Here is a 25413-nt window from a genome sequence, read left to right as displayed (position 1 = left end):
TTTTTTTTGTCCTGTAGATGGTGAAAGCTGGTCTGTCTGCTAACTCTCTATTAGACAGAAGTGTTCAGCTCATGGGAGATTTAAGCAGGTAATGTGACTCTAAAATGTGACTTTACTGATGACTCTATTAAATTCCCTCTTAGTACCACATATTTCATTGTGTGTATCTAGCACTCCTTACACCCCGCTTGACAAGCGGGCTATGGAAAACACAGATGAGGACACGAATACAGAAGACTGGACCATGGATCAGCCCCTTGCCCAGACCAGGACCACTGCTATCGTAGAAGTTAAAGGGGCAGTCAATGTGGTGCTGACTCCTTTAGTGGCTGAGGCTCTAGACAGGTCAGTATTTCATTAGCAGCCTGTGCATATATTAATCCATTTTAAGCCACTGTGCTGTTAAATTCTCAAATCTGATTGGTCAGAAGGTGATTGGTCACAAGGCAAATCACAGGTTTATATTAAGGTGCTTGTTCTAACAAATTATCTTTTCTATAGTAGCAAAAAATACAGAGACTTTTGTGGTGGATGCTCCACATTAACAGCTTAAAAGACATCTTTAATAATTGATATGGTGAAGCTTTCTGTGAGTAGACCTTTATTTAGCATTTTTGGAACGAGTTTCTAGTGTTTGAAACAGTTTGAAACAATTTGAAACAGAGGTAAGACAGTTCTATTACGTTTTCAGGCCCAGGAAAGTCTTTAGAATTCTTAGCATTGGCAAATTGCTGTGCTTATATGCAGAATGAAACAATCTCGGTCATTGAATATCTTCCAATATCTTCCAATATCCCCATTATATTTTGTTCCTTACTTAACAGATGTCATAATGTAAAGTGAATGTGCCGCTTTACTGTAGGTACATAGAGTCCATGGTGCATTTTGCAAGTATCCGCCATCCAGCGTCTATCCTGGATGATCTGCATGGCAAAGTGCTGAGCGAAGCTTATCAGATCAGCAAATCCACTGTGCCTGAGTCTGTGAGTAGAATTGCACACATGCAGATACTTTCACAAATATGTAAATTACATTTTTGTGTGGAGGGCGAATGAGGTAGTTTTTTTCCTGAACAATTCTAATTTGCAGAGCACTGGAAAGCCAGAACATAAAATCTCTAAAGCTGATGGATCCTTGAACACACCTCATGGACAGACTGACCTGTCAGTGAAACCTGACAATGTCAAAATAAAGGGTCTACAAGCAAATGTTACAGTTCCAAAGGTATGTGTATGTACGTGTATGTGTGAGTGTGTGTGAGAGAGATACTGACTTTGATTGACTTTTTGTATGTGTGTGTATTTGCAGGTGAATCTGTGCATGCTACAGGCTTCAGTAGAAGAGCGTGACAGTAAGAGCATGACACATGTCTCTCTTGTGGCCCTCTGCTTTGACAGAATTGCTACCCAGCTTCGAATGAACAGGTAACCTTAGAAACATGGAGTTATTTGCACTTTCCTTCTTTCACTCATTATTAATATGATCATTAGTATGATGATTATAAATGAAAAAGTAGTGTGAGTATTTTTTTTATAAAGTAGTTAAGTAAAAGGTCTCTGTGTGGGTAAAATTGTGCGTCTGTGCGTGTGGGCGTGTTTACAGGGGAATAGTGGAGGACACAGAGAAGTCATCTGTAATGATGGAGAAGTTCTCATCAGCATCTAAGATGGCTCCCCAATCCAGTGGCTCTCTGCGTTCGAATGCAGGGGTGGAAAAAGGCAAAGAGATAGCAGCCAGACTCAACATTCATCGCATACACAGCCAACTGCGTGGCCTTGACTCATCGGGTATACATATCATGCTTTCGTTTTTACATTTCATCCCTCCATAAACATATAAAAAACTGAATTAACACACTTTGTGTATTTGTTCTGGACATGTTTCAGATCTGGGTGCATGTGCTATTACTGCCATTCCCTTTGAGAAGTCCAAGGTTCTCTTCAGCTTAGAGGAGACAGATGACTTTGCTTTGGTGGATGAGACAGAACCATCAATCAGCACTGATCATTCCCAAGATCACGCTTCCGATCCCACACGCTCTGGGACGAGCCCTGAAAAATGGGGTTGGATCATGTTTGAGTGTGGGATTGAGAACCTAACTGTCAAAGGTACTGTATAAATGTAAAAAAATTAATTGTACTTTTTAATAATCAAAATTAAGCAGTAAAATATGCTTGTTATGTTTGAATATATATATTTTTTTCTTCCCTCTCCTCAGGGGGCCGCCAGTCAGGGGCAGTTCTCTACAGTGCATTTGGTGTGATGGGTGGAGCTGACACAGGTGGTAGGGGTGGTGTTTCTAAATCTAATGGTTCCAGTGGCTCTCAGACAGGAAGTGGTTACAGCACTGATGTGTCTGATGATAACTTGCCCAACGATGCTCACAGTCCTGCCTCTGAGCCAAACAATAACTCTGACTCTGATGAACAGGTACTGTCATGTTTTTTTTATTATTATTATTAACCTGTTTTCTTGGTTTTATCATTTCTTAATATTTATGCATTTTGGTCTATGTAGGATGAAGGGGTGGAATCTGATGACCTGAAGAAGGATCTCCCCTTACTGCCACCTCCCCCTGACTCTAGCAGCATGAAGCTCACTATAAAGGAAATTTGGTTCAGTTTTGCAGCTCCAACCAACATACGCTCTCAAATGCAGGCCATGTCCAGGTATACATATATCTTATAATTAACTAAAACTATAAAACTAATGAAACCACACAAATAACTACATAACACTGAAAATGAAATTAATATAAAACTTTTTTGTTTATTGTAGGCAGCTGAATTTGTTAAGCACAGCAACTCCTGCCATTGGTGCCTGGCTAGTGCCTATCGACCAGCTGAAATCCACGCTGCAGAAGCTGGACATGGAGGCTACATTGCGTGTGTGTGCTGTTATGGGCTGCATCATGACTGAAGCCCTGGAGGTTAAGAAACACAATCTTGAATGAATTACAGCTCACATTTACAGCTCTTTTATATAACAAATAAAAGTTGTTTCACTCATTAACTATGTGTGTGTTTTATTATAACAGAAGAAGAGCATTCACATCCCATTCCGGAGCAAGTATAACCGTGTGACGAAGAGAGCACGCTACCTTCACGAAAACCCATCCTGTTTGCTTTGTAATATTTTACACCGCTACCTTCAGCAGGCCAACTACAGTGTTATAGAGGAGGCCACCATGGTAAGACAGTATGCATATAGTGTGTGTGTGTGTTTGTGTGTGCGCTTGCAGATTTTAACGTTTCTTTTCTTGTTTTTAGAATGATGGCCTGCCTGCCCTGGTCACACTGAAAAAAGGTTTGGTTGCACTTGCTCGACAGTGGATGAAGTTCATTGTTGTAACACAGGCATTTAAGGCAGTTGGTCTTCTACAACCTAATCAGCTGCCTAAACCCAAAGAGCCTGCAGCTACTGATCCTGATATAGCTCTGGGTGTGGACAGTGGAGCAGCTCTTCAGAGTGACACCAGTGCTGATGGTGTGGAGTTTGAGTTTGATGCAGGTAACCCACAGGCTGCCAGACACACTCAAATCCACTGTGTATTTAATATATTATGCCACAGATTTCCACCCCTGCTTCTGGAGTACCCCCTCTCCTGCACATTTTTGTATTTTCCCCACGCTAACATGCCCACTTCAACAGAGGAAAGGCTGTTAATTAACTGATTTCATTAGATCAGGTGTGTTAGGAGCAGGAAAACTAAACTAAAATGTGTAGGGACCTGTGTGTTAAACACACACAGCAAGCACTGTAAATACATAAATGAGCAGTACTTGACGTGTCTAATCATACACAATTACATTTTTAGGTACGGTTAGTGAGCACACGATGCTTTTGGAGAATGTGGGTAGTCGACCTGCTCCCACTGGAAACTCTGCTCCTGTGAGTGGTGTTGAGATCATGAGAAAGCTGTCTAAATCTCATACACACAGTGAGTCAGGTCTCAAGATCAAGGTATGTGCTAGTGTGCAACCCAGTTTTCCCAATTATATATATGCATACTTTATTGATGTGAAGTCTCATCTTATCTTATCTGCTGTTGTTTTCAGGGTTCTCATCCTTACCAGTCTCTGAGCTACACAAGTGGTGACACAGCAGCTGATTCGCCGGCTCACGTGAGTCGAACAGGGCTGCCGTCCAATCATAGCCCACGGAAGGAGTCGTTGCTAAGCTACCTGACAGGAAGCTTCCCCAGTCTGCATAACCTGCTGGAAGGCACACCTTCTCGCAATAGTGAGCAAGTAGCAGCCAAGAGCAGCTCTCTGACACGCACAGGTACTTCTTTTGAAGATATTCAACTAAATATTACCATAATTATACACAGGAGTGTATGATACCTTTTCTGAGCAGGTTGCTCTGCTGCTAGAGAAGTTGCAGATGTTATTTCCTGTTAGTGTCCTTACAACCGAAAAACACAAGGGATGTAATATAAGATGTAATGGTAACATTAATGTTAGTTATGTCATTAATTAGCTTTAGTATAAGGTAGTATATGCTAACAGGATTCTTGATCAAAATTTGTTCATTTGTTCTTCAGATTTGACTTCAGATTTGATTTTCCACATAACCCTCTCTGACAACGGTGATCTTTTCTGTATTAGGACAGAATGATTTTTTTTTTTTCTTAGCATGTGCAACACTATTGTCTCACTGTAAAGCCCTGCATAATATCTCTATCTAACGTATCAAATAACTTGTATGTAGTGATATGTCTTTATCTTCAGTAACCAGTTTACCCTGGTCAGGATGGGTGGCCTTTCTGTCGCAGGGCATCACGCACCCATGCACCCATTCATTTACATCTAGGAAGTCTCCAATTCACCTACTGGCACCCTAGCTCAGAATCGAAACAGGGACCCTGAGCTGAGAGACCACATCGCTACCCACTGCACTGCCATATTGCCCTATAATGATATATAATATTCTAAATTAATACATCATAATTATCTACTATCTGTGTTACATAGGAAATAGTCTTGGCACAGAAATGCTGACAGAGCATCCTCTCCTGTCTGAGCCATCCTCTGTCAGCTTTTACAACTGGATGTCCAACGCTGTGGGAAACCGCTCAGGAGGCAATGTCCAGGAGTCTCCGTTAAACCGCTTTCAGCACAACAGCCTCCAGACGGGGGGTGTGTATGCACGTGTGTGCCTGTGAGAACTGCATGTAAAATTTAATTCAAAGCAGTGGCAGGTGAGTGTGTCTATCTATGTGCATATGCACACACAAATTAATGATATATTCTCGTTCACTAGGTGTGCTTCCAACCATTCCTTCAGCATCAGACTTTAACACAGTTCTGTCAAGTGATCAGAACACAATGGACACACACTCCCAGCACACACACTCTCAGCACAGCACCAGCCAAGATGACCTGCTTGAGCAAGACGAGACCAACCTCTGCCCTGCAGCTGTGCAACTGGCTGATGCACAGGTACTATATATGCACTCATCATAGCAGGCACACAGAATCTCTCTTTAATCACTTTCTTTATCTTTTTAACTCACTGTGTGTAGGTTGGTTTGAGGAAATGAAGATATTTCTGTGTGTGCGTGTGTGTGTGTGTAGGTGGTGTTTAAACCTCTCCTCAGTCACACTGGAATCCAGTCTCAGGATGCGCCTCCACTCAGCTACAAGATGTATTTTGGGGAGCATCTGTCCTTTAGCGGTACTCTGGAGTGCTTGAGGGCAGACATTGTGGACTCAGACACCAGCAAATACAGGAAAAACAAACGAGCTCGCAGGTGTGTAGCTTAGGTAAAATGACTATCGTTAGGATTTCAAGCATTTACTAGGGTTGTTTGTTTTCATTTTGAAAATATTGTGGCAATAAATTTTGGCTGTATTGCCCTCCCCAAGCTTAGCCCTTGTGTATGTGTTTCTGTCACAGGCAGGGCACTGTGAACCTGCCACCCCTGGAGTTCAAGCCAGCCCTAATGATTGAGACATTCAGCCTGAATGCGGTGGTGCTGGAAAAGTGCATGTCATCGACGTGGGCCTCGTCAGCCAGTGCACTTTCCTTTCACGAGCTGAGCCGAAGACCACAGGCCAGCGTCCACTGCCACTTTACCCTGGCGTGTCAGGCCATTCGGCAGCACGTGGACATGGCTCTGGTGCGCCTCATCCACCAATTCAGCACCATGATTAACAATATCAAAGCCACGCAGACAGACATCAAGCTGAGCCGCTACACGGCCGGATCAGCCTCACCCACGCCTGCATTCAAGACACGCCCACATGGGCACTTCCGCTCCTCAGACTTCAGCCGCAGCTCACGGGGCAGTCTGAATGGTGCCACTCGTATTGGTACACAGAAGAGCAAAAGGACTGTCGCAGGATCGGCCACAGACACACTGACCAGAAACCGAGAGCCCCGTGGCAGGAGCTCTCTGGCCAGGTCGGAGAGACGCACATCCCGAGTCTCACGCAAGGGGTCACGTGATGCCGCTGATCACATGGCCATTCAGATGGACGACTCTGACTCCATTACAGTGTCGGAGCAAAGCGAGCCATCAGCTGAGTGCTGGCAGAACATGTACAAACTGCTCAACTTCTATTCGCTCATCTCTGACCCTACAGGGATTCTGGAGAAGGGCCAGGACAACGCACTGTCAGGTAAGGCACATCACTGCGTCTGGCTCCTTCCTGGCCACTCAGTGTGTCTTTGGGTTAAAATGATCCATTTTAAATTGGAATAATATTTTAAAAATCCACATAAAGGCACATGTGCTTGGCCCATTTTTTTCTTATGAATATGAAAAACTGGCTTTAGTGAATCATAGTCAAAGTGAACTCCTTGCCACATTCTCTTATTTGTGCATGCATTGTTCATCAAGAGAACCCCCCACACATGCAAAAGTTGTGTATCTTTTTACATAAATGTAGTTTCTTTTGCTTTTAATTAAGATTATTAAGATATCTTGGATATGTCAAAAATAAATGGTGTAGTTGCTGTAAAATGATGCCTAGCTCTATGGGGCATTCATTTTTAAGTAGTGAAAAGAGCATGAGGGATTTAACATGTGCTTTTATTTGTTTAAACCCTTTTTCTTCCTATCAGATGGTGGCAGGAGCCCAGCCGAGCCTCCATGCCGGTTGGTGTTTGAGTCAGAGACGGAGTCTCCGCCAAACAGGACGGGTCGTAGGCGGAGCTTGGTGAGCTCAGAGCCTCAGCACGTGACACTGATAGTGTTTGGCGTGGGCATGGTTAATCGTACACACCTGGAGGCAGACATTGGAGGACTGACCATGGAGGCAGAGCTAAAGAAAATACATGGCAGCTTCACGATGAAGGAAAAAATGAAGGGTAATGGCTACAAAAACACCCATGCACTATTAAATTAGTGACTGTACAAGTTATTTATTCAGTGACTCTACACACACTTTAAAACATCTTTTCCTCTCTGTAGATATTCTTCATCAGAAAATGACAGAAACATGTGCATCAGCCCATATTGGTGGTGTGAACATCGTGCTTTTGGAGGGCATTACACCAGACATCCAGTCAGTATCAGTTATAGATTTCTTCCGCCACAGTTTCCTCCCCTGAACCCAGTGATTTTTATCTTTGACTTTCAAACTTTCAACTTAATTGCTAACATTTTGCTAACTTGTATACTCGATAGCCTTCACTTCTGAACCGTCTCTAATTCTGTATTGATCAGTTTCTCCTTGCTTATTACAATCTCCTTTTCTACTGATCAACAACTCCATACTTATTACACCCTACTTTGCTGCCAGTTCTGCTCTTAAGTTATGTTTTAAAGATTTTTAAATGGATTTTCTATTATATATAAATTTAATGTTGATCTATGATTTCGTATACTATAATGCAGTATTTTCACTTTGCATGGTTTAACGGCTTGTCTTTAGTTATTTTATCTGTTATTTTTCTATTATTTATGTTTCTATAATTTGTTTCTTTTGGGAACAGGTTGGTTATTCTTAAATTACCTGTGAGGAAACTCGCGCTTTCTTTCTTTGTATTATTTTTCTTTATCATGTTCTGTTGTATTCTTTTTGTCTTCTGTTTTTCTGCCTCTCTCACTGGCAGACTGGAGGATTTCCCAACCTCCCCTACCAGCACAGCCAAGCAAGAGTTTCTGTATGTTTCTTCTGTTCCTCTGTATCTCTTGCCTATTCCTCCCATAACCATTCATACAAACTGACATAACTCATTACTAGAATTAATTTATGTTTGTCAAAAAGCATCATGCTGTTAGTAGCCTATCTAAATTAACCTGTCTGTGACAAGTCTGTCTAATAGTGCCAAGGTTCTCGACTAGTTTTACTGAAAGTTCTACTCAGACTCTACTTCTACTCAGACTCTACTCAGTTCTACTCAGATTAGCAGTTTGTGACACCTGTAGTATAAAGGACCAAACAAAAGAGAAATGTTGTCACATAATTTCTTTTTCAGTTTAATAAGGCTTTGTTTAGGGCATATATGTGTATGTATGTGTATGTATGTGTGTTTATAAATACACAAGCTAGGACTATTTGCTTTATAAATCCTGCCTTGCAAATGCGTTAGTTCAAACCTCTAGATAGTTGAATTGTGATGGGAGTCGCATTACTTTATTTTTTTTAAGACATAAATGAAAAAGGAGAGATTTCACATGTTAATAAAGAGACAAATCAATGTATTGTATTCATTGAACATATTGTGGGGGCACGGTGGCACTGTTGCCTCGCACCTCCGGGGTTGGGGCTTCCATTCCTGCCTCCACCCTGTGTGCGCGGAGTTTGCATCTCCCCGTGCCTCTTGGGTTTTCTCTGGGCACTCTGGTTTCCTCCCCCAGTCCAAAGACATGAGTTGTAGGGTAATTGGCATTTCCAAATTGTCCATAGTGTCTGAATGGGTGTGTGAGTGTGTGTGCGATTGCGCCTTGCGATGGGATTGTCCAGGGTTTCCCCGCCTCGTGCCCCCAGTTCCCTGGGAAAGGCTCCAGGCTCTCCGCAAACCTGTGTAGGATAAGCAGTATAGAAAATGGATGGATGGATGAACATATGGTATGACTGTATCTCTTACAGCCAGATATTCTAATACTTGAGAAACTCTGGCATTTGAATGCAAGTATTGTGTTGCCAGTAATTTGGATTATGTTTTTCAGCACAGGGTAATATTTTAATAGTATTTAAATTGATTGCTAATACAGAGCTCACCCATTATATGCTGAAAGAGTAATGAAGAATGCATGTTTAACCTTCACACTTTGTATGTTTTCATCATTGTGTACTAACTGACTATTTTCCATCACATATCACACATCGGACTGTGAAATACCTATGTGTTCTCACCCTTCTCTTTTCACATTTGCTTCATCATGGTTGGTTCCCTGCTGGCAGACAGTAATAACTCATAGTTTTAAAAAATCCCTTCATCTGTCTATTAAGCCGTGTTTAGCACTGGCTAAACATTTTTACATCACTAATTATTGATGTGTTTGTTGTGTTTTAGGACTGTGGTGAAGTGCAACATTGCTAAGTCTCAGGCTCTCTACAGTGCTCAGCGTGGGCTGAAAACCAATAATGCTGCTGTGTTTAAAGTGGGCGCCATCATGATCAATATCCCACAACACCCTGCAACGCTACACAGCATGATGGTCCGCAGCTCTCACCAGCTCTCCAAACAGATCTCAGACCTCATCCGCCAACCTTCTAACCCGTGAGTTGGAAGCACCATGAAAACATTTACCTCCCCCCTGCTTGCAAATGTATCACCCTGGACTGTCTAGTCTAATTCACCTATTTTAATTCTGTGAATTAATATTAATATAAATGCTCTGCATCTTTATATTATTTTGAATTATATTTCTGATTCTAACTTTGATGTATTTATTACAGCCCACCCCCAAATAGGGAAGACACACCCACCCCACAGCCATCTGATAAAGCCTCAAGTATTAATCAAACCCCAGTGGAGGCCAACGAGTATCCACAGCTGCCTGAAGGACTGGAGAAAAAACCAATTGTGCTGAAGTTCAGCGCCATGCTTGATGGGATCACTATTGGCGCTGCCCTGCTGCCCTCGCTCAAGGCAGAGTACAAGATGGGCAGAATGAAAAGCCATGGGATGACTGGTATGCACAGTGGCGCATTGAAACGTAGTGTAGATATATGAATGTATTGAATTTTTCACCTTTTCCTTTACACTTATCAGGCTAGTTAGAGGTTGCAAGTTATACAGTAGACAAAATAACAGTATATGTCGTATTAATGCAGTAATGTTCTGCTTTGTTTTCCAGGTGCCCAGACAAGGTTCACATTTGAGCTTCCCAACCATAAGCTGTGCTTCCAGTCAAAATTGTCCCCAGTGGATGTGTCTTCCGTGCCTCCATCAGCCAGCCTAACCCTGCCACCCGTCACCATGTCTGGAGAGTACATTATACAGGAGCATGAGGGCCACAGCGACACAGCCTGGGCCCCCGATGACATGCCCACCAAACACGGCAGTTATCTGCAGGGCAACTACCTCCGTTGTGTGGCTGAGGTGAGCAAGTTCACTCTGAAAATGACCAGGTGCAGGTAGTATGTCTATGAAGATAATTATATATCAAGCTTTTTTGAAATGCCTCGTAGGAGAAAGTCAACGTATTATGATCCCCAAGATGTTTTGCTACTAATCTGTTTAAAAGTAGATGTGGTAACTGCTGAAGTATCTTTTGGGTAATACCAGATGCCTTGATTTGTTATGCCTAAGCTGTAGGACCATTTTTAATGTTCAGATTTGCTTACTGTGTTATACAGTATGTGCATCACTTATGATTCTTTAATCACGTAGAGATGTATTGTGGGCAGTCAGTGAACATTATTTTTTATCTGTCAGATCGGCTCATTTGAGCATAGCCTAACTACAGACCTGCTGAATCACCTAGTCTTCCTTCAGAGGGTCTTCATGAAGGAAGTTAATGAGGTCATCCAGAAAGTCTCAGGTACCAAGAAGTTATCATTGAGTATAATCAAAAAACATAATGATTAATTGATTGTTGAATTAAATGTCAAATGTGGCCTTTTACGTACTTGTATTGTGTTTACACGTGTGTGTGTGTGTGTGTGTGTGTGTGTGTGTGTGTGTGTGTTTGTGTGCGCGCTTGCAGGAGTTGAACAGCCCATTCCTTTGTGGAATGAACATGATTTGTCAGCTGATGGAGACAAACCTAAGATCCTGCTCTATTCCCTCAACTTAATGTTTAAGGTACCTCACATGTACTGATCTCTGAAGATCATTGATTATCTTGGTATTCAGTGTCCAAGGTTGAATTTGCTGTTCATTCTGTTAGAGCTTAGAGGTTGTTAATTTGAAATCAATTGATTAGGGCTGTAATTGTCATCATGATCATGGTGAACTACAGTAAAGCTTTTGATTAGCACTTAACACAGATAATGTTTGACTAACTTTAGGGAATCCAGATGACAGCCACCACTCCCTCCATGAGAGCCGTGCGCTTTGAGACTGGTTTGATTGAGCTGGAACTGTCCAATCGAATTCAGTGCAAGGCCACGCCCACAGGAAGCAGCTATCTAAAGCTGTTTGGGAAATGTCAAGTGGATTTGAATCTCGCCCTTGGACAAATTGTTAAACACCAGGTTTTCTTTTTTTTTTTCCCACATGCACTACTCCAGATGTGTACACTTAATTAGAATGATAATTACACCTTCTTACTTGCCGTTTGTCTTAGGTCTATGAGGAGGCAGGGTCTGATTTTCATCAGGTGGCATATTTCCGTACTCGGATTGGCTTACGCAATGCTCTGAAGGAGGAGATCAGTGGATGCTCTGATAAAGAGGCTGTGCTTATCACGCTCAACCGGCCAATAGTATTTGCCCAACCAGTGGCATTTGACAGAGGTAAACCTATATATATTTAATTTCACAGAGCCTTTCCATACAACCAAAAAATCCTGTACTACCATGTATTTATACAGGCTTTAACATTTTAACATTACCAATTCTGATATAACAATAAACTATTTGCTGCTGTATGGTCACTTTAATACTGTGGTCACTTTAATACTGTTGTATGTTTGTGTTTTTGTGCATTCCTGGTGTGTCTCTTTTATAGTTCAGTTCAGTTTTTCAAGCCTCAACGACTTACCAGAAATATATCAGAGGATGATAAATATTTACTATTTGTTAGCTAAGGGGTTAACTATTAACTAGATGCTCACATTAAATATTACTGTTACTGTTAATTGAGCATGAGAAGTACAAAATATATTAATTTTCTGACTTATTTTTCATGGTCACATGGTGGACTACAAACAATATTCCCTGTCTATTTTTGAAAGCCTGTTCTGTGTGATGGGTCCCACAATTGACATTTTAATTTTTGTGTATTTCAGCTGTGCTGTTTTGGTTAAACTATAAGGCAGCATATGATAACTGGAAGGAGCAGCGGCTGGCTTTAAATTCAGATATCCACATGGCCACTAAAGAGGTGGTGGACAAACTACCAGCAATCCAGCAGACCAGTGTCCAGGCCTTTAGTACTCTCTTTCTGCAGCTGACGGTCAATGACTTGGGTATCTGCCTGCCCATCACTAGCACCTCACAGGTAAAACACAGACTCAGTCAGCCATTCACGCATGTATTGTTCCCTGAATGAAAATGATTATTATTAGTACTTTGCTAACCTGCCTGCACCCTGCTGTCCTTTAGGCCAATCACAGTTTGGATTTTGACACTGGCTCTGCATTGGTGCTGACTATAGAAAGCACTCTGATCACGGCCTGCTCTTCTGAGTCTCTGGTCAGTAAAGGACACTTTAAGAACTTCTGTATTCGTTTTGCTGAGGGGTTTGAGACGTCATGGGATGACTGGAAGCCTGAAGTCAGAGGAGATCTGGTCATGAATGCCTGTGAGTAGCAATATAGAAATGCTTTATAATGTGAATACAAAACAGAAACTGTGTGAATGGATTAGCCTAGAAGTGAATGAGCTCTGTGTTTTCAGGTGTTGTTCCTGATGGAACATATGAAGTTTGCTCAAGAACCACAGGCCAAGCCTCTGCAGGTAGGCGTATGTGTGTGTCGACGTGTGTTGCCAGCATTGTGTGCATAATAATATCTCTGAGAGCAAACTATCCGTTGTGCAGAGAGCAGCAGTGCAGGAACATGGACACTAAATGTTCTGTGGAAGATGTGTGGGATAGACGTGCACATGGACCCCAATATTGGCAAGCGCCTCAACGCCCTGGGGAACACACTCACCTCACTGACTGGTGAAGAAGACGTAGATGACATCGCAGATCTGAATTCAGAAAACATGGCTGACCTGTCAGACGAGGATGAGAGTGATGATATGTCCCCCACCCTCCACATGGTCAGTGCATCAGCTCTTTAGGAACAGCGCGGTTCTGGGGGATGTCTCTGTTGTATTCAGTTCATTTGATGCTTTGATGCCAATTGTTTGCGCTCTTATCCCTCTGTGGTTACAGTGATATGGGAATCTGTGTGTTAGTGCATTTGTTTTCTGTGTGCACTATTCAAAAAAAAATGTTTGAATGCATTTATGTTTGTGAGAAGTGTGTTTGGTCTAGCTGTGTGTGTGGCCATTGTTTACAGTGTGTGGAAGGGGATGCCAGCCCCAGACTCTCATTCAGGAAGCGGCTGGTGAACAGCATTCTGGGTCTTAACCCTACGCTGTCCCCTCTCTCACCTTCATCGCCCACTGAGTATCGGGATGTTTCCACTGCGAGCTCAATCACTCGTGCCAAGTCGAGAAGTGTTCGACTGCCTCCTTCTGCCAGTGCACAAAGAACTAGACACCCTAGACCCCTATCATGGGGCTGTGTATGTACTGTAGAGTTCTCAGCTGGCTGGCTTCCTCTCTATCTCTCTTGACCTGTCTCACTCTGCATCTTTATCCCCTGCATCTGCGTTGCTCTCGGGTGGAAGATTGTTTGAAAACTAAACTTAACATAATGAAAAACACATGTGGAATGATCATTATGGTTAAATGATTTCATTGTACAAACTCCATTTTGGACATGTGGACATATTTTGATGTACTTTGACTTTGAATCACTTTTAGCTCAATTAACTTCTCAAATGAAATTGGATGGGCACTATTGCAGGTGTCCAGACAGTGGAGCTGTAGGGGCAGGTTTGACTTTTCTGGATCCTCTTACTCTTGTCTGACATCTGACCCTTCTCATTTCTGACAATTGGTGACCAATCTCATTTTGGTACACCTTTCCCACCAATCCTAGAGGGTCAAAAGGGTATGCTTCAGTGTGAGAGTGTGTGAATGGAGTATGTTTCAGTAATCAGTGTGTGTGGAGTGTGCTGGTGTTTTGATTTTAGTGTTGTGGTATGATAAGTGTGTGAAAAATGCTCCAGCATGCACCTTACAAGGAGTATTATGTTCTGCTCTGGGGTTGTGATTTTTGGGTTTGCTTTCTCTATGCATGCATGCGCCAGAAATTGTAGCAGATTTTTTGATAATGACTTAATATTCATCGTCCTCTTTTTTTATCCAGGAGTCCATTGACCCACGCAGACAGGTTATAATGGGTAATCAGATCATCGATGCCCGAGGACGGAAATTCACTAAGCGCCTGGTGGATATTAGAGAACTTAATGAGCAAGCCAGAGTCATAGACGACCTGAAGTAAGACATTTACGGAATCAATAAGTCAAACCCACTAGTGATCTTGATGCATGAATGAACACACTCTGTCTCTCTAAGGAAACTGGGAGCAAGTGAAGGCACAATAAATCAGGAAATCCAGCGCTACCAGCAGCTGGAATCAGTTGCAGTAAACGATATTCGTCGTGATGTGCGCAAGAAACTCCGCCGGTCCAGCATGAGGGTGAGGACACCTTCATTAGCCGTTATTATAGCTTGTTACTGTGTATGCACTCAAACAAACAACTTCAATCTATGTTTCAGGCTGCATCTCTGAAGGATAAATGGGGTTTGGGATACAAGCCCAGTTACAACAGGTCAAAGAGCATCTCAGCTGCAGGCAGACCAGCCATGAAGAGAATAGAGAGGCAGAGGTATATACATTTTACTGTATTTAATGTAGTATTAGCCTGACCTGGTGAACTTCCAGTGGTCATATGCAGTATTTGTGTTTTGTGAAGAATAAATATTTGTGTGTCTGTTCTGTGTTAGTTCCAGACTAGGAGATATGGATGATCTGCCAGACATTAAAGTGGAAGCAGCATCTCCAGGGCCAAGGGTTACTTTCAATATCGACACGGTAGTGTGTGTGTGTGTGTGTGTGTGTGTGTGTCCTTCCATGCCATATATAGATTTCACTTATTTAGAAATTCACTTACACACACACACACACACACACACACACACACATATTCATTTTTCTTCCTCCTGTGATCTTTGATTAGCTATGAATTTACTTTCTAGCTGTGCTCAGTGTGTATGTCATGTCAGGAGAGATTTGTTTGTTTGTTTGTTTGGTCAGAACCTTTCCTGCACATGCACACACACTGGAAAACACACTGTTTCATTTTTGTATGGGTCCTTCATGCATTTATTTATGTTTAAGATGAGTAATGTGGCCATGGACACCCTACAAACTCCACTTCCACCCCACCAGAGTCCAGCCGACTCTGTCTTTAAGGTATTGCCTTGTTGTGGAAATTGCTTTATAACCAAATCTGCCAAACCCCAATCAAAGATCTCTGTAGAGTACAAATGGAGCTGCAGCACATCTGGCCTGGCCTCTGATTTACTTCTGCCTGTCTTGTTACAACTGCGCAAAAATGAAATGTGTCTTCCTTTCACTCTCTCAAGCACGCGCACACACATACACTGGTGCTGGTGTCATCCTGTTTTGTCTTTCTGGTTGATTGTGTCTTCTACATCTCTTGAACTCATTTTAAATCTAGTGCATTGCTGCACTATTGGATTTTACCATATCTTTCTTTTCATCTGTCTGTCTTTTCATTGCTTCATCCCTCTCTCCTCCGTTGGGTTGCAAAAGTGCATGAATTTGGGAATAAAGATATTCTCTGATACTAACCTGGTTATAAGAGGTCAACAGATTTAGTAACTACTTATATTTAGTTAGCAATTATATGGGGCTGTAGGAGTCTTAAAATAAGTTTAATGATGCTAATTTTTTTGCCTAATTAAATTGAGAATAGACTTGTGCCATATGTTGGAAAATGATGGATGTTCATGAATGGGCACATTTTGTTTTCGTTGTTAGATTTCAGGTAAAAAATATATATCGCCAAGTTTATATACAGCAAAACCATGTAGATGCAGAATAATTGGCTGTGTCCCCTACCAGGCTTATGTGGAACAGTCTGGAGAGATTTGTAGATAACTGCTGGATCAGTGAAAAGACTGACAAAATTCTTATAGATGGTTAGATGAATAGATAGATAAGGGTTGAGTAGATGCTCTGACTGTTGACTCTCACTGGTTGTTGAAGTTCCCGGAGGAGACAGAGATGGACTTGTTGTCTGTCACCACTGATGATCCCGCCCGCCATTATCCGTCATGCTCGCTGTTCAGTACGCCCAACACACCTGAAGTCTTCTCACCCAGCATTCCCTTCCAGCCTGATGACAGTCGCCGTGACGACTTGTCCACCTCTTCGTCTGAGGATTCGGACAAAGATGAAGAGTTTGACCGCGAGAGACCACACAGCTACCCCCGCCGGCCAGGGTAAGCTCCACACCAAACATAGTTTTTAAATGCATTTAACAAAATAAAACATAATATGTATTTTAGGGCCCACTGTTACCTATAGGGTGAATCCCCCGACCACCTGACAACCATCCCCACACCTCTGGTGAAACTACATATGCCTTGTGTGTTGATTTTAGTGAAAAGGGGTAGACATGAGCAGCAGTGTTCCAACTGTGGCCAAAAGAAACAGATGCCTGAAATAAAGAAACTACAAAAATGCACTGCATGGCAATATTGCAAAAAGTTTTTCTAAAGTATGTTTAAAGTTATGGTATTCATAGGTATAGAAACTCTATTTCGCATAACACAATACTACATGCATCTGTGTTTCTCAGAACATCTCAGAAGAAGTCATCAGCATTAGCAGCACTGTTTAGTGAGCGTTGGCCAGCCACGCCTCCTCAACGTGGAGCAGTGACTCCGCCCACTGAGCGGAACATCGACTTTGAACTTGATGTACGTGTGGAGATTGACAGTGGCAAGTGTGTGTTACACCCCAGCACTCAGCTGCTAGAGCACGAGGAGATTGCAATGCGCAGGTAAATACAATGCAAACAATTCAGAGAGCACATTGTTTGAATTGGTGTCTGCTTTTAAAGCACTCTCCTTTATCCCTAGAAGTTGTGATCGAAGCTTGCGTAGTTTGGATCAGGAATCTCCTCCAAAGAGGCGGAAACTGCAACCCAGCTTCACCTCCAGCTCCAGCATGCTGAGTGCTAAGAGAGTGCCTTCCTCTCTGCAAGGCAAGAGCAGTGACATTGAGACCACCATCTTCTACATTCCTGGAGTGGACGTTAAGGTCAGCAGCCACACACATGCATATAAATTAATATTAACTTATGCATGCACAATGCATAAGTACTCTAATACAGTCGCTTAAGAAGCAGATACGTCTTTTAACCCCGAATTAGGCTTAAGTTTTTATTTTGCCTGAATTTATTTTGAACTTTGTAGCTCATTAGATGTGAACCATGTCTTCACAGCTACATTACAACTCCAAGACCCTAAGGAGTGACTCGCCCAATACCTCACGAGGCTCATCCTTACCCAGAACCCTCTCCAAAGAGTCCAAGCTGTATGGTATGAGAGACCTGCCTGACCCTGTGGCCACAGCTCCTGGCAAGACTAACACACTCTTGTCCCCTCCTCCCCCTCCTCCCCCTCCTCTTCCCTCAGGTACACACACTTTCTGTTTCGTCCCTGTCTGTGTGTGCACCAGGCGGGCCATGTGCATGTCCCCTAGCCCAGCCTGTTTGCCTGGAGCATGGCAAGCAACATAGTGTTTGGCTTCATCCCTGCATTAGTTCAGTGCTTATCCATTTATGGCTCTCCTTTACCAGCATTTTTTTTTTTTTTGTAAATATGTATAAGGGTCTTGTCTTTGACCAGTCTGTGTGTTTGTGTCCTGTTAGTGTGTTAGTGGATCAGTATGGCATTGACTGATGTGAATGCACTTGCAGATGCTATTTCTTTATGAAATGACACTCCTTTAGAGTGAAGTTCTATTTTGTCTGAATAAAAACGCAGTGTTTTTATAAAGAGAGCCATGTGTTGCCTGCTATCATATTTGCTCAAATAACTGCTGGTTTCACCAGGTAACAGATACTTACGAAAGAGGAAACACTTTGTAACATTCACTTTTCTCTCAGAGTTTACAGTATTGTTAATTTTGGCATGTAGCATCAGCAGTTCTGTGCTCCACATGATCAGAGTGCATGTATGCTTTGAAACCCTTGGCTCCTGCTTTAATTTGTCCTCATAACTGGACCTGCAGTCACAAAGCCTAAATCTGCTAAACTGTGCGTGTGCGCGCGCGCACTTCATTAACCATGGTGCTTCTGCAAGTAATGTGATGCACTTCTCATTATAAATGTAAAAGTCCTTAATGTGTGTATTTGTGTGTAGCTAAAGGCAAGGCAAGTGGTGGTGTGAAGACTGCTAAGTTATATGCATGGGTGGCCCTGCAGACTCTTCCAGAGGAAATGGTTATTAGCCCTTGCCTGTTGGACTTCCTTGAAAAAGCATTGGAGACCATCCCCATTACTCCAGTGGACAGGAACTATGCAGGTATGTACATTGCAGCATTTCAGAAATACATTGTGTATTTGGTTTATGTAATTTAGTATCAAAAAATGAATGCATATGTTTTGTGTGGGTAGCAATGAGTGCACCAGAGGAGGACGTTGGCCATTTTGACTCTGTGGATCCGCTGGAGGAGTCTCAGGTCTCTCTGGTGTCGTCCTCTGCCTCTCCATACTCCTCATTCCCTGTGGATGTGGTTGTCTACGTCCGAGTACAGGTAAATACGAGCAAGCAGCTGCCATATCAGCACTACCTTCGCTTCAGAGAAGTGCATCTGGATATGCCAAGAGTAGTATTATCCTGATTGATCTCAACAAGAGTGTGTATATAGAACCTACTAAAATGTTTGTAAACTGGCATTTACAATGAAATGTGTATCTTCTCCTTTAGCCATCTCAGATCCGGTTCAGCTGTCTGCCCATGTCTCGAGTAGAGTGTATGCTGAAGCTGCCCTCTCTGGACCTTGTCTTCTCATCCAATCGGGGTGAGCTGGAACTTCCTGGCTCCACCCACCCAGCTGACATGCAGCACACACCCTCCTCCACGCCTCCTTCTGTGCACAGTAACCTCAGAGTGCCTGGCAGCAAAGGTAGGATTATCCGACTACTCTGTGATGGTGTAGGTAATTTTGTATAGCTGTTTCCATGGTGAATTGTAACCATAGCCAATGATGCATTTTATCAGGTCCATCCTTGGGTTTGGGTAGCCCTCTGGGACGGAGTCGGCATAGCAGTAGCCAATCTGATTTATCAGGCCCGGCCACTAACTCCTCTGGGCTGAGCTTCACGGCGTGCATGTCAGATTTCTCCCTCTACGTGTTCCATCCATACGGAGCTGGCAAACAGAAGTCTGCTGTGACTGGACCGCCACCTGGCCCAGGACCACTGGGTAAGTGACAAACATAGAAGCAGTGTTGTACACTCATGGAGCACTTTATAAGGAACACTATACTAATACTGGGTAGGGCCTCCCTTTGCTCTTAGAACAGCCTCAATTCTTTGTGCTGTGTATTCCACAAGATGTTGGAAACATTCCTTTGAGATTCTGGTCCATGTTGACATGATTGTGTCACAATTCCTGCAGGCACTTCTTCATACTATGAATCTCCCATTCTACCACATCCCAAAGGTGTTCTATTGAATTCAGATTCAGTGTCTGGGAAGGCCACTGAGGAACAAAACCAGTTTGAGACAATTTTTGCATTGTGACATGGTGTGTTATCATGCTGGAAATAGCCACACATGGTCAGCAACAATGCTCAAATAGGCTGTGATATTCAAGTGATGATTTATTGGTATTAACGAGCCCAAAGTGTGCCAAAAAAACATTCCTCACATCATTACACCACCTCCACCAGCCTGGACTGTTGACACAAAGCAGGTTGGGTCCGTGGATTCATGATGTTGGTGCCAAATTTAGACCCTACGATCTGTGTGCCTCAGCAGAAATCGAGATTCATCAGATCAGGCTATGTTTTTCCAGTCTTCAGCTGTCCAGTTTTGGTGAACCTGTGCCCACTGCAGCCTGAGCTTTCTGTTCTTGCCTGACCGAAGTGGAACCCGACAAGGTCTTTTGCTGTTTAACCCATCCGCCCCAAGGTTTGACGTGCTATACTTTCTGAAATGTGTTTCTGCTCACCGCAATTGTACAGAGTGGTTATCTGAGTTACTGTAGCTCTTCTGACAGCTTGAATCAATGTGGCCGTTCTCTGTTGACCTCTCTCATCAACATAGCATTTCCATCCGCAGAACTGCCGCTCACTGGATGTTTTTTCTTTATTGCTCAATTCTGGAGACTGTTAATTGTGCTCAAAGGACTCAAAGGAGTGTCAAAGGACTCAAAGGAGCATGATGTACGTGCATTCTGATGGTTGATGTGAACATTACCCAAAGCTGCTGGCCCGTATCTGTGTGATTTTATGCACTGCTCTGCAGCCACACAACTGGCTGATTAGATAACTGCATAAATGAGTAGGTCTACTGGTGTTCCTAATAAAGTGCTCAGTGAATGTATATTTTAAACTATATAGAATTCAGAGAAGTTGTTAGAGTTGAGTTACTGTGCCATCATGAGCACCTGCTAGAGCTGTTGTATATTCTTGTGTTAGGAGCTGTAGAAGAGGAAAGCACATCTGTGACGGGCAGGAAGGATTCACTCTCCATTAACCTGGAGTTTGTTAAAGTCAGTCTGTCCAGGATGAGGCGTACAGGAAATCCTGCCTTTTTTGACACATCCATTGCCAGTAAGGCAGGCAAGATGGACACCACCCTCATTAACATTTCAGGTACATTAACACTATCTAGTCTTCCAGTGTAGTTCTGTGAGAACAAATCATATTTTAATGTTAATTAACTGTAATGTTAATTAACTGTACATAGCCACCTTACTCTGAGATCTGAGAAAGGGTGTGCGTGTGTGTGTGTTCTTATTTAGCGGTATGTGATATTGGCTCGGCTTCCTTTAAGTATGACATGAGACGCCTTAGTGAGATCTTGGCCTTCCCAAGAGCCTGGTACCGTCGCAGCATCGCTAGACGACTGTTCTTAGGAGATCAGAACATCAATCTGCCAGGTCAGACATGATGTCCTCAGTCTCTTACACCTTTGTTTCATAGAAATGCTACTAACTCAGTTTTATTTTTCTTGTACTTTCATGTCTGTCCATCTCTTTGTGTATGTCTGTGTTTTTTAGCATCGGGTCCAGCCACCCCAGACTCAGCGGAGAGTGTAGCCCAGCACCTGTCTCCTGAGTCCAGTCGGAAGGCCTACTGGAGGACGTGGGATAGCCAGTCAGCCCAGCACCCCTCCTCCAGTGTGTTTAATGATTCCACTCCGCCCAGCCACACACACCTCAAATCCCCTGCTACAGGACGCTCCCGCAGTGTGTCTGACTCCTCCGCACCCCGCAGAGGTACAGAAAAACCTATGTTTCTCCTTAGTATAACGCGTGTGTGGGTGTTAATACTGTTGTGTTTCCCAGCAGACTCTGTAACTAAGACATCCACTCCATCTGTCCGCAACAACAAGGCAACGGCACAGCAAGGATCACCATGGGAGACACTGGTGGTGTTTGCCATCAACCTCAAACAGCTTACAGTACAAATGAACATGAGCAACGTCATGGGCAACAACACGTATGAGACCAACCTTAAAGCACACACTATCTCCTATATTTATACATTAATACACACTAAATGTTCTGCCACATAATTAAATATGAATAATGCACAAGTTAGGAATAAAACACCGTTATAGGAAAATAAGCAGCTTTGGGTGGTGTGATATGTTTTATTCCTCTTATACCACAGCAATTTGGCAATGCTGTCAATATATTCTTTATTAAAGAATTATACTGTATGTTGTACTTTTTTTTTTTTTTCTTTTTCAATTTATAGTCGTGGAATATCCAGGAAGCAAGTTTGTTCCTAGTTTCTTACCACATTTGATATAACTGCTATAAACTAATGTTTCTCTTTTATCTCTCGTTTAAAGTTAATAAGCCAAAAAAATGCAAATGCAATGTCATGGTGTGCATCGTGTGTCAGAAAACTTAAAGGAACAGCTTTACCTTTTACTACGCTGTGCTGATGCTGGAGACTTCTTAATTAATCCTCACAAAATTTCAGCATATCAGCAATCACGAATGTTTTTAAATTTGTTTATGTCAGCATTCACCATGCCAGTCCCTGTGTAAGCTGTTACTATAGAAATGAGAACACAGACCAAATGCATAATACATACAACCAAATTCATCTGTGTGGATGTGTGTGTGGGTGTGTGTAGATGGACAACGAGTGGTTTGAAGAGTCAGGGGCGTCTGTCGGTGGGCAGTAATAGAGATCGGGAGATCAGCATGGCTGTGGGATTGGGACGCTCCAAACTGGACTCCAAAGGAGGAGTGGTGGGAGGAAACATAGATGTCAACACACTTGAGATGGTCTGTAAGTACGAGCACTTCCGTGGAATGAAGTCTTCATGCTCTTCTGATTATTTCTGCATAGTCTTGTATGATATGGTGATCTAATCATCAATGCACTTTCTCCTTTTTTAAACAGTTAACATGAAAGTGTGATTTTTACTGTTTTTCTTTAGTTTTGCATTTACTGTTATCTTGTTAAAATGACATGCTAAGTGTGTCCCACAGCCATTTATACAGGAAACTTGATAAAAAATTTATCAGTACCACTCTGTCATTTTTTTAAATAGTTCTGGACAATTAAATCCTTAATCTGTGGTTTTTGAATATGTGAACAGTCATACAGTACTAAGCCTGGTAATGTTTTTTGTTTGTTAATGCCTTGTAGCACATATTTCGGAACACCCCAACCAGCAGCCAAGCCATAAGATTCAGATCACCATGGGCTCAACAGAGGCTCGGCTTGACTACATGGGCTCTAGCATCCTGATGGGGGTCTTCAGTAATGCCGACCTGCAGCTGCAGGACGAGTGGAAGGTCAACCTTTGCACCGAGGCAAGCCTATCAGAGAAAAGGTAAGCTCCTCAAACAAAAAGTCCAGGGGTCGGACACGTCTCCACAAGTGTGTTTCATTCTGGATGGGTGTGTTGTTGATAAGTTGTAGAGTATCTATTGGGTTAGGGTGATGATTTAGGATTAGGATTATAGGAGGGATCGGATCGGGTCTAGCTAGTTCTGCAGCAAGGACTCAGTGGTTATCAAAGGTATACTAACTGGCCTATCACAGAAGAGAATATAGGTATCCCAAAATGTTAGCCTAATGAATTACTTAAGAAATTAAAAGCATGATATTTTACTAAATTGCGTGTTACGTTATACATTACTATGCATTGAACAACACACTGAGATCAATCACTGCTCACAAAATAATAGTGAATTGGTCTACTCTGTGAATGATCTCTAGTAGTTTTAATAAATAGAACTATGTTTCCCATATGTGTGTGTGTCCCCTGCAGTGAGATCTTTGTGCATGGAGACCTGCAGTGGGATATCTTCCAGGTGATTATCTCTCGATCGACCACTCCTGATCTAATCAAGATTGGCATGAAGCTCCAGGAGTTTTTTACTCAGCAGTTTGACACAAGCAAGCGTGCCCTGTCCACCTGGGGTCCGGGACCCTACCTTCCCCCTAAAACACCAATGGCCAATGTGGACAAAGGAGTTGCTGAACTCTGTGAGTCTGTGTGTGTGCGTGTAGTTCCTGTCTTGTGTGTAGAAATTCTGCTTTAATTATGAAGTATGTGGTTGCCATTAGCTAGTCCGCCTTCAGAACGTGCAATATTCTGGTTTAGTTATGCTGTACAGGACTTGGAGATTAGCCTGACTTCAATTTGTCAAATGAAACCACAGCATACTGCCAGCTTTAGATGGTTTTTAGAATTTATGTGAATATCTCTCTCTTCCACTCATTCTCAGATATGGATGCGGCTCATCATCGGCACTGGCCTGCTGTGCTGAAAATGGTGGCCGGCTGTCACATCTCGCTCTTCCAGATGCCTCTCCCTGAGGATGCTGTACAGCTTGGGGGCTCAATGAGTCTCCATGGCAACCACATGACCCTGGCATGTTTCCATGGTCCCAACTTCCGCTCCAAATCATGGGTTCTGTTCCATCTTGAGGAGCCCAATATTGCCTTCTGGACTGAAGCTCAGAAGATCTGGGAGGATGGTACTGAAACTTGCATAGGTGACACTGTGCTAAACTAATATAACACAATCAGAACACTGTCTAGGGCTCACTCTCTCACTCACTCTCTCTCTCTCTCTCTCTCTCTCTCTTTCTCTTTCACACTCTCTCTCCCTCTCTCTCTCTGTCACTCTCTTACCCACTCACACTCACACACACACACACCTCTCTCATTCTCTCTCTGACCCACCCACTCTCTCGCTCACACACACACACACACGTACGCGCACACACACACACACACACACTCAATGTCTCTCATTCTCCCTCTCACCCATCCACTCACTCACTCTCTCACTCTCACACGCGCACACACAAACACACACTAACTCTCACACACACACTCAATCTCTCTTGCTCTCTCACTCTTGCTTACACCCAGGGTCCAGTGATGACTCCACCTATATTGTGCAGACTCTAGACTTTCACCTTGGACACAACACAATGGTGACCAAGCCATGTGGTGCACTAGAGAGTCCCATGGCAACCATCACTAAGGTAACCCGTCGTCGCCATGAGAACCCACCTCACGGAGTGGCCACAGTCAAGGAATGGTTCAACTACGTCACAGCCATGAGGAATGAAGGTAGAAAACATTACCTAGATTTTGTGATTAGACTCACCTCTTTGGGGAAAAAGTGGCCTGACCAAAATGGCAATATAGTTGAAAATCTGAACCAATTTAGGGTATTTTATAGGCTGTTGTTTCAGATTGCTTGTATTAGTTTTATACTTATATTGAAATATGAACTTTGAACTTAAGCAACCACTGTTTCAGCAGCTACTTTGTATGCTTTGTTAAGGATTTCTTTGTGTAAGTGTGCCTGTCTGTCAGTCAGTAAGGGGTTGTTGGGGCTATGCTGTTGACTTCCATCTTAAGGATGTTGGCAGGTGTAATTCTAATATGACACTCCACTATATAAGTCATATACAGTGTGTGAGTGTGTGTATAAAATCTAGCTACCTACCTACCTACCAAAAAAAAAAA

The 25413-nt window shown here is 42.8% G+C and overlaps 1 protein-coding gene across 10 annotated transcripts in view; it reads left to right on the top strand.

The window, feature by feature from the left end:
* kiaa1109 (KIAA1109 ortholog) overlaps window positions 1–25413 on the top strand; it is a 44938-nt gene that overhangs the window by 15096 nt on the left and 4429 nt on the right. The window contains exons 29-83 of one of the 10 annotated variants that reach the window (XM_053232554.1): window positions 18–88; window positions 172–345; window positions 863–983; window positions 1090–1224; window positions 1309–1424; window positions 1603–1787; window positions 1887–2108; window positions 2219–2430; window positions 2518–2669; window positions 2779–2929; window positions 3038–3190; window positions 3270–3510; window positions 3818–3963; window positions 4059–4284; window positions 4977–5141; window positions 5266–5444; window positions 5580–5755; window positions 5902–6626; window positions 7072–7317; window positions 7421–7514; window positions 8065–8115; window positions 9472–9678; window positions 9858–10093; window positions 10259–10503; window positions 10840–10945; window positions 11111–11208; window positions 11415–11600; window positions 11693–11861; window positions 12356–12567; window positions 12672–12870; window positions 12966–13025; window positions 13108–13334; window positions 13577–13804; window positions 14494–14624; window positions 14703–14826; window positions 14907–15016; window positions 15135–15222; window positions 15529–15603; window positions 16552–16658; window positions 17018–17221; window positions 17301–17481; window positions 17666–17858; window positions 18588–18749; window positions 18842–18981; window positions 19155–19353; window positions 19449–19652; window positions 20872–21048; window positions 21198–21335; window positions 21456–21674; window positions 21747–21897; window positions 22547–22704; window positions 23068–23254; window positions 23696–23913; window positions 24156–24425; window positions 24808–25011. In XM_053232554.1, the coding sequence (XP_053088529.1) occupies window positions 18–88; window positions 172–345; window positions 863–983; window positions 1090–1224; window positions 1309–1424; window positions 1603–1787; window positions 1887–2108; window positions 2219–2430; window positions 2518–2669; window positions 2779–2929; window positions 3038–3190; window positions 3270–3510; window positions 3818–3963; window positions 4059–4284; window positions 4977–5141; window positions 5266–5444; window positions 5580–5755; window positions 5902–6626; window positions 7072–7317; window positions 7421–7514; window positions 8065–8115; window positions 9472–9678; window positions 9858–10093; window positions 10259–10503; window positions 10840–10945; window positions 11111–11208; window positions 11415–11600; window positions 11693–11861; window positions 12356–12567; window positions 12672–12870; window positions 12966–13025; window positions 13108–13334; window positions 13577–13804; window positions 14494–14624; window positions 14703–14826; window positions 14907–15016; window positions 15135–15222; window positions 15529–15603; window positions 16552–16658; window positions 17018–17221; window positions 17301–17481; window positions 17666–17858; window positions 18588–18749; window positions 18842–18981; window positions 19155–19353; window positions 19449–19652; window positions 20872–21048; window positions 21198–21335; window positions 21456–21674; window positions 21747–21897; window positions 22547–22704; window positions 23068–23254; window positions 23696–23913; window positions 24156–24425; window positions 24808–25011 (9754 nt within the window). Of the gene's footprint in view, window positions 1–17; window positions 89–171; window positions 346–862; window positions 984–1089; window positions 1225–1308; window positions 1425–1602; window positions 1788–1886; window positions 2109–2218; window positions 2431–2517; window positions 2670–2778; window positions 2930–3037; window positions 3191–3269; window positions 3511–3817; window positions 3964–4058; window positions 4285–4976; window positions 5142–5265; window positions 5445–5579; window positions 5756–5901; window positions 6627–7071; window positions 7318–7420; window positions 7515–8064; window positions 8116–9471; window positions 9679–9857; window positions 10094–10258; window positions 10504–10839; window positions 10946–11110; window positions 11209–11414; window positions 11601–11692; window positions 11862–12355; window positions 12568–12671; window positions 12871–12965; window positions 13026–13107; window positions 13335–13576; window positions 13805–14493; window positions 14625–14702; window positions 14827–14906; window positions 15017–15134; window positions 15223–15528; window positions 15604–16422; window positions 16659–17017; window positions 17222–17300; window positions 17482–17665; window positions 17859–18587; window positions 18750–18841; window positions 18982–19154; window positions 19354–19448; window positions 19653–20871; window positions 21049–21197; window positions 21336–21455; window positions 21675–21746; window positions 21898–22546; window positions 22705–23067; window positions 23255–23695; window positions 23914–24155; window positions 24426–24807; window positions 25012–25413 lie in introns of all 10 variants that reach the window. The other 9 variants (XM_053232549.1, XM_053232553.1, XM_053232550.1 and 6 more) reach the window with 9 other exon arrangements.

Source organism: Pangasianodon hypophthalmus, chromosome 3, assembly GCF_027358585.1.
Source record: "Pangasianodon hypophthalmus isolate fPanHyp1 chromosome 3, fPanHyp1.pri, whole genome shotgun sequence".
NCBI lineage: Eukaryota > Metazoa > Chordata > Actinopteri > Siluriformes > Pangasiidae > Pangasianodon > Pangasianodon hypophthalmus.
Note: the sequence above shows the minus strand (reverse complement) of the source record. Positions and strands in the feature narration are given on the sequence as shown.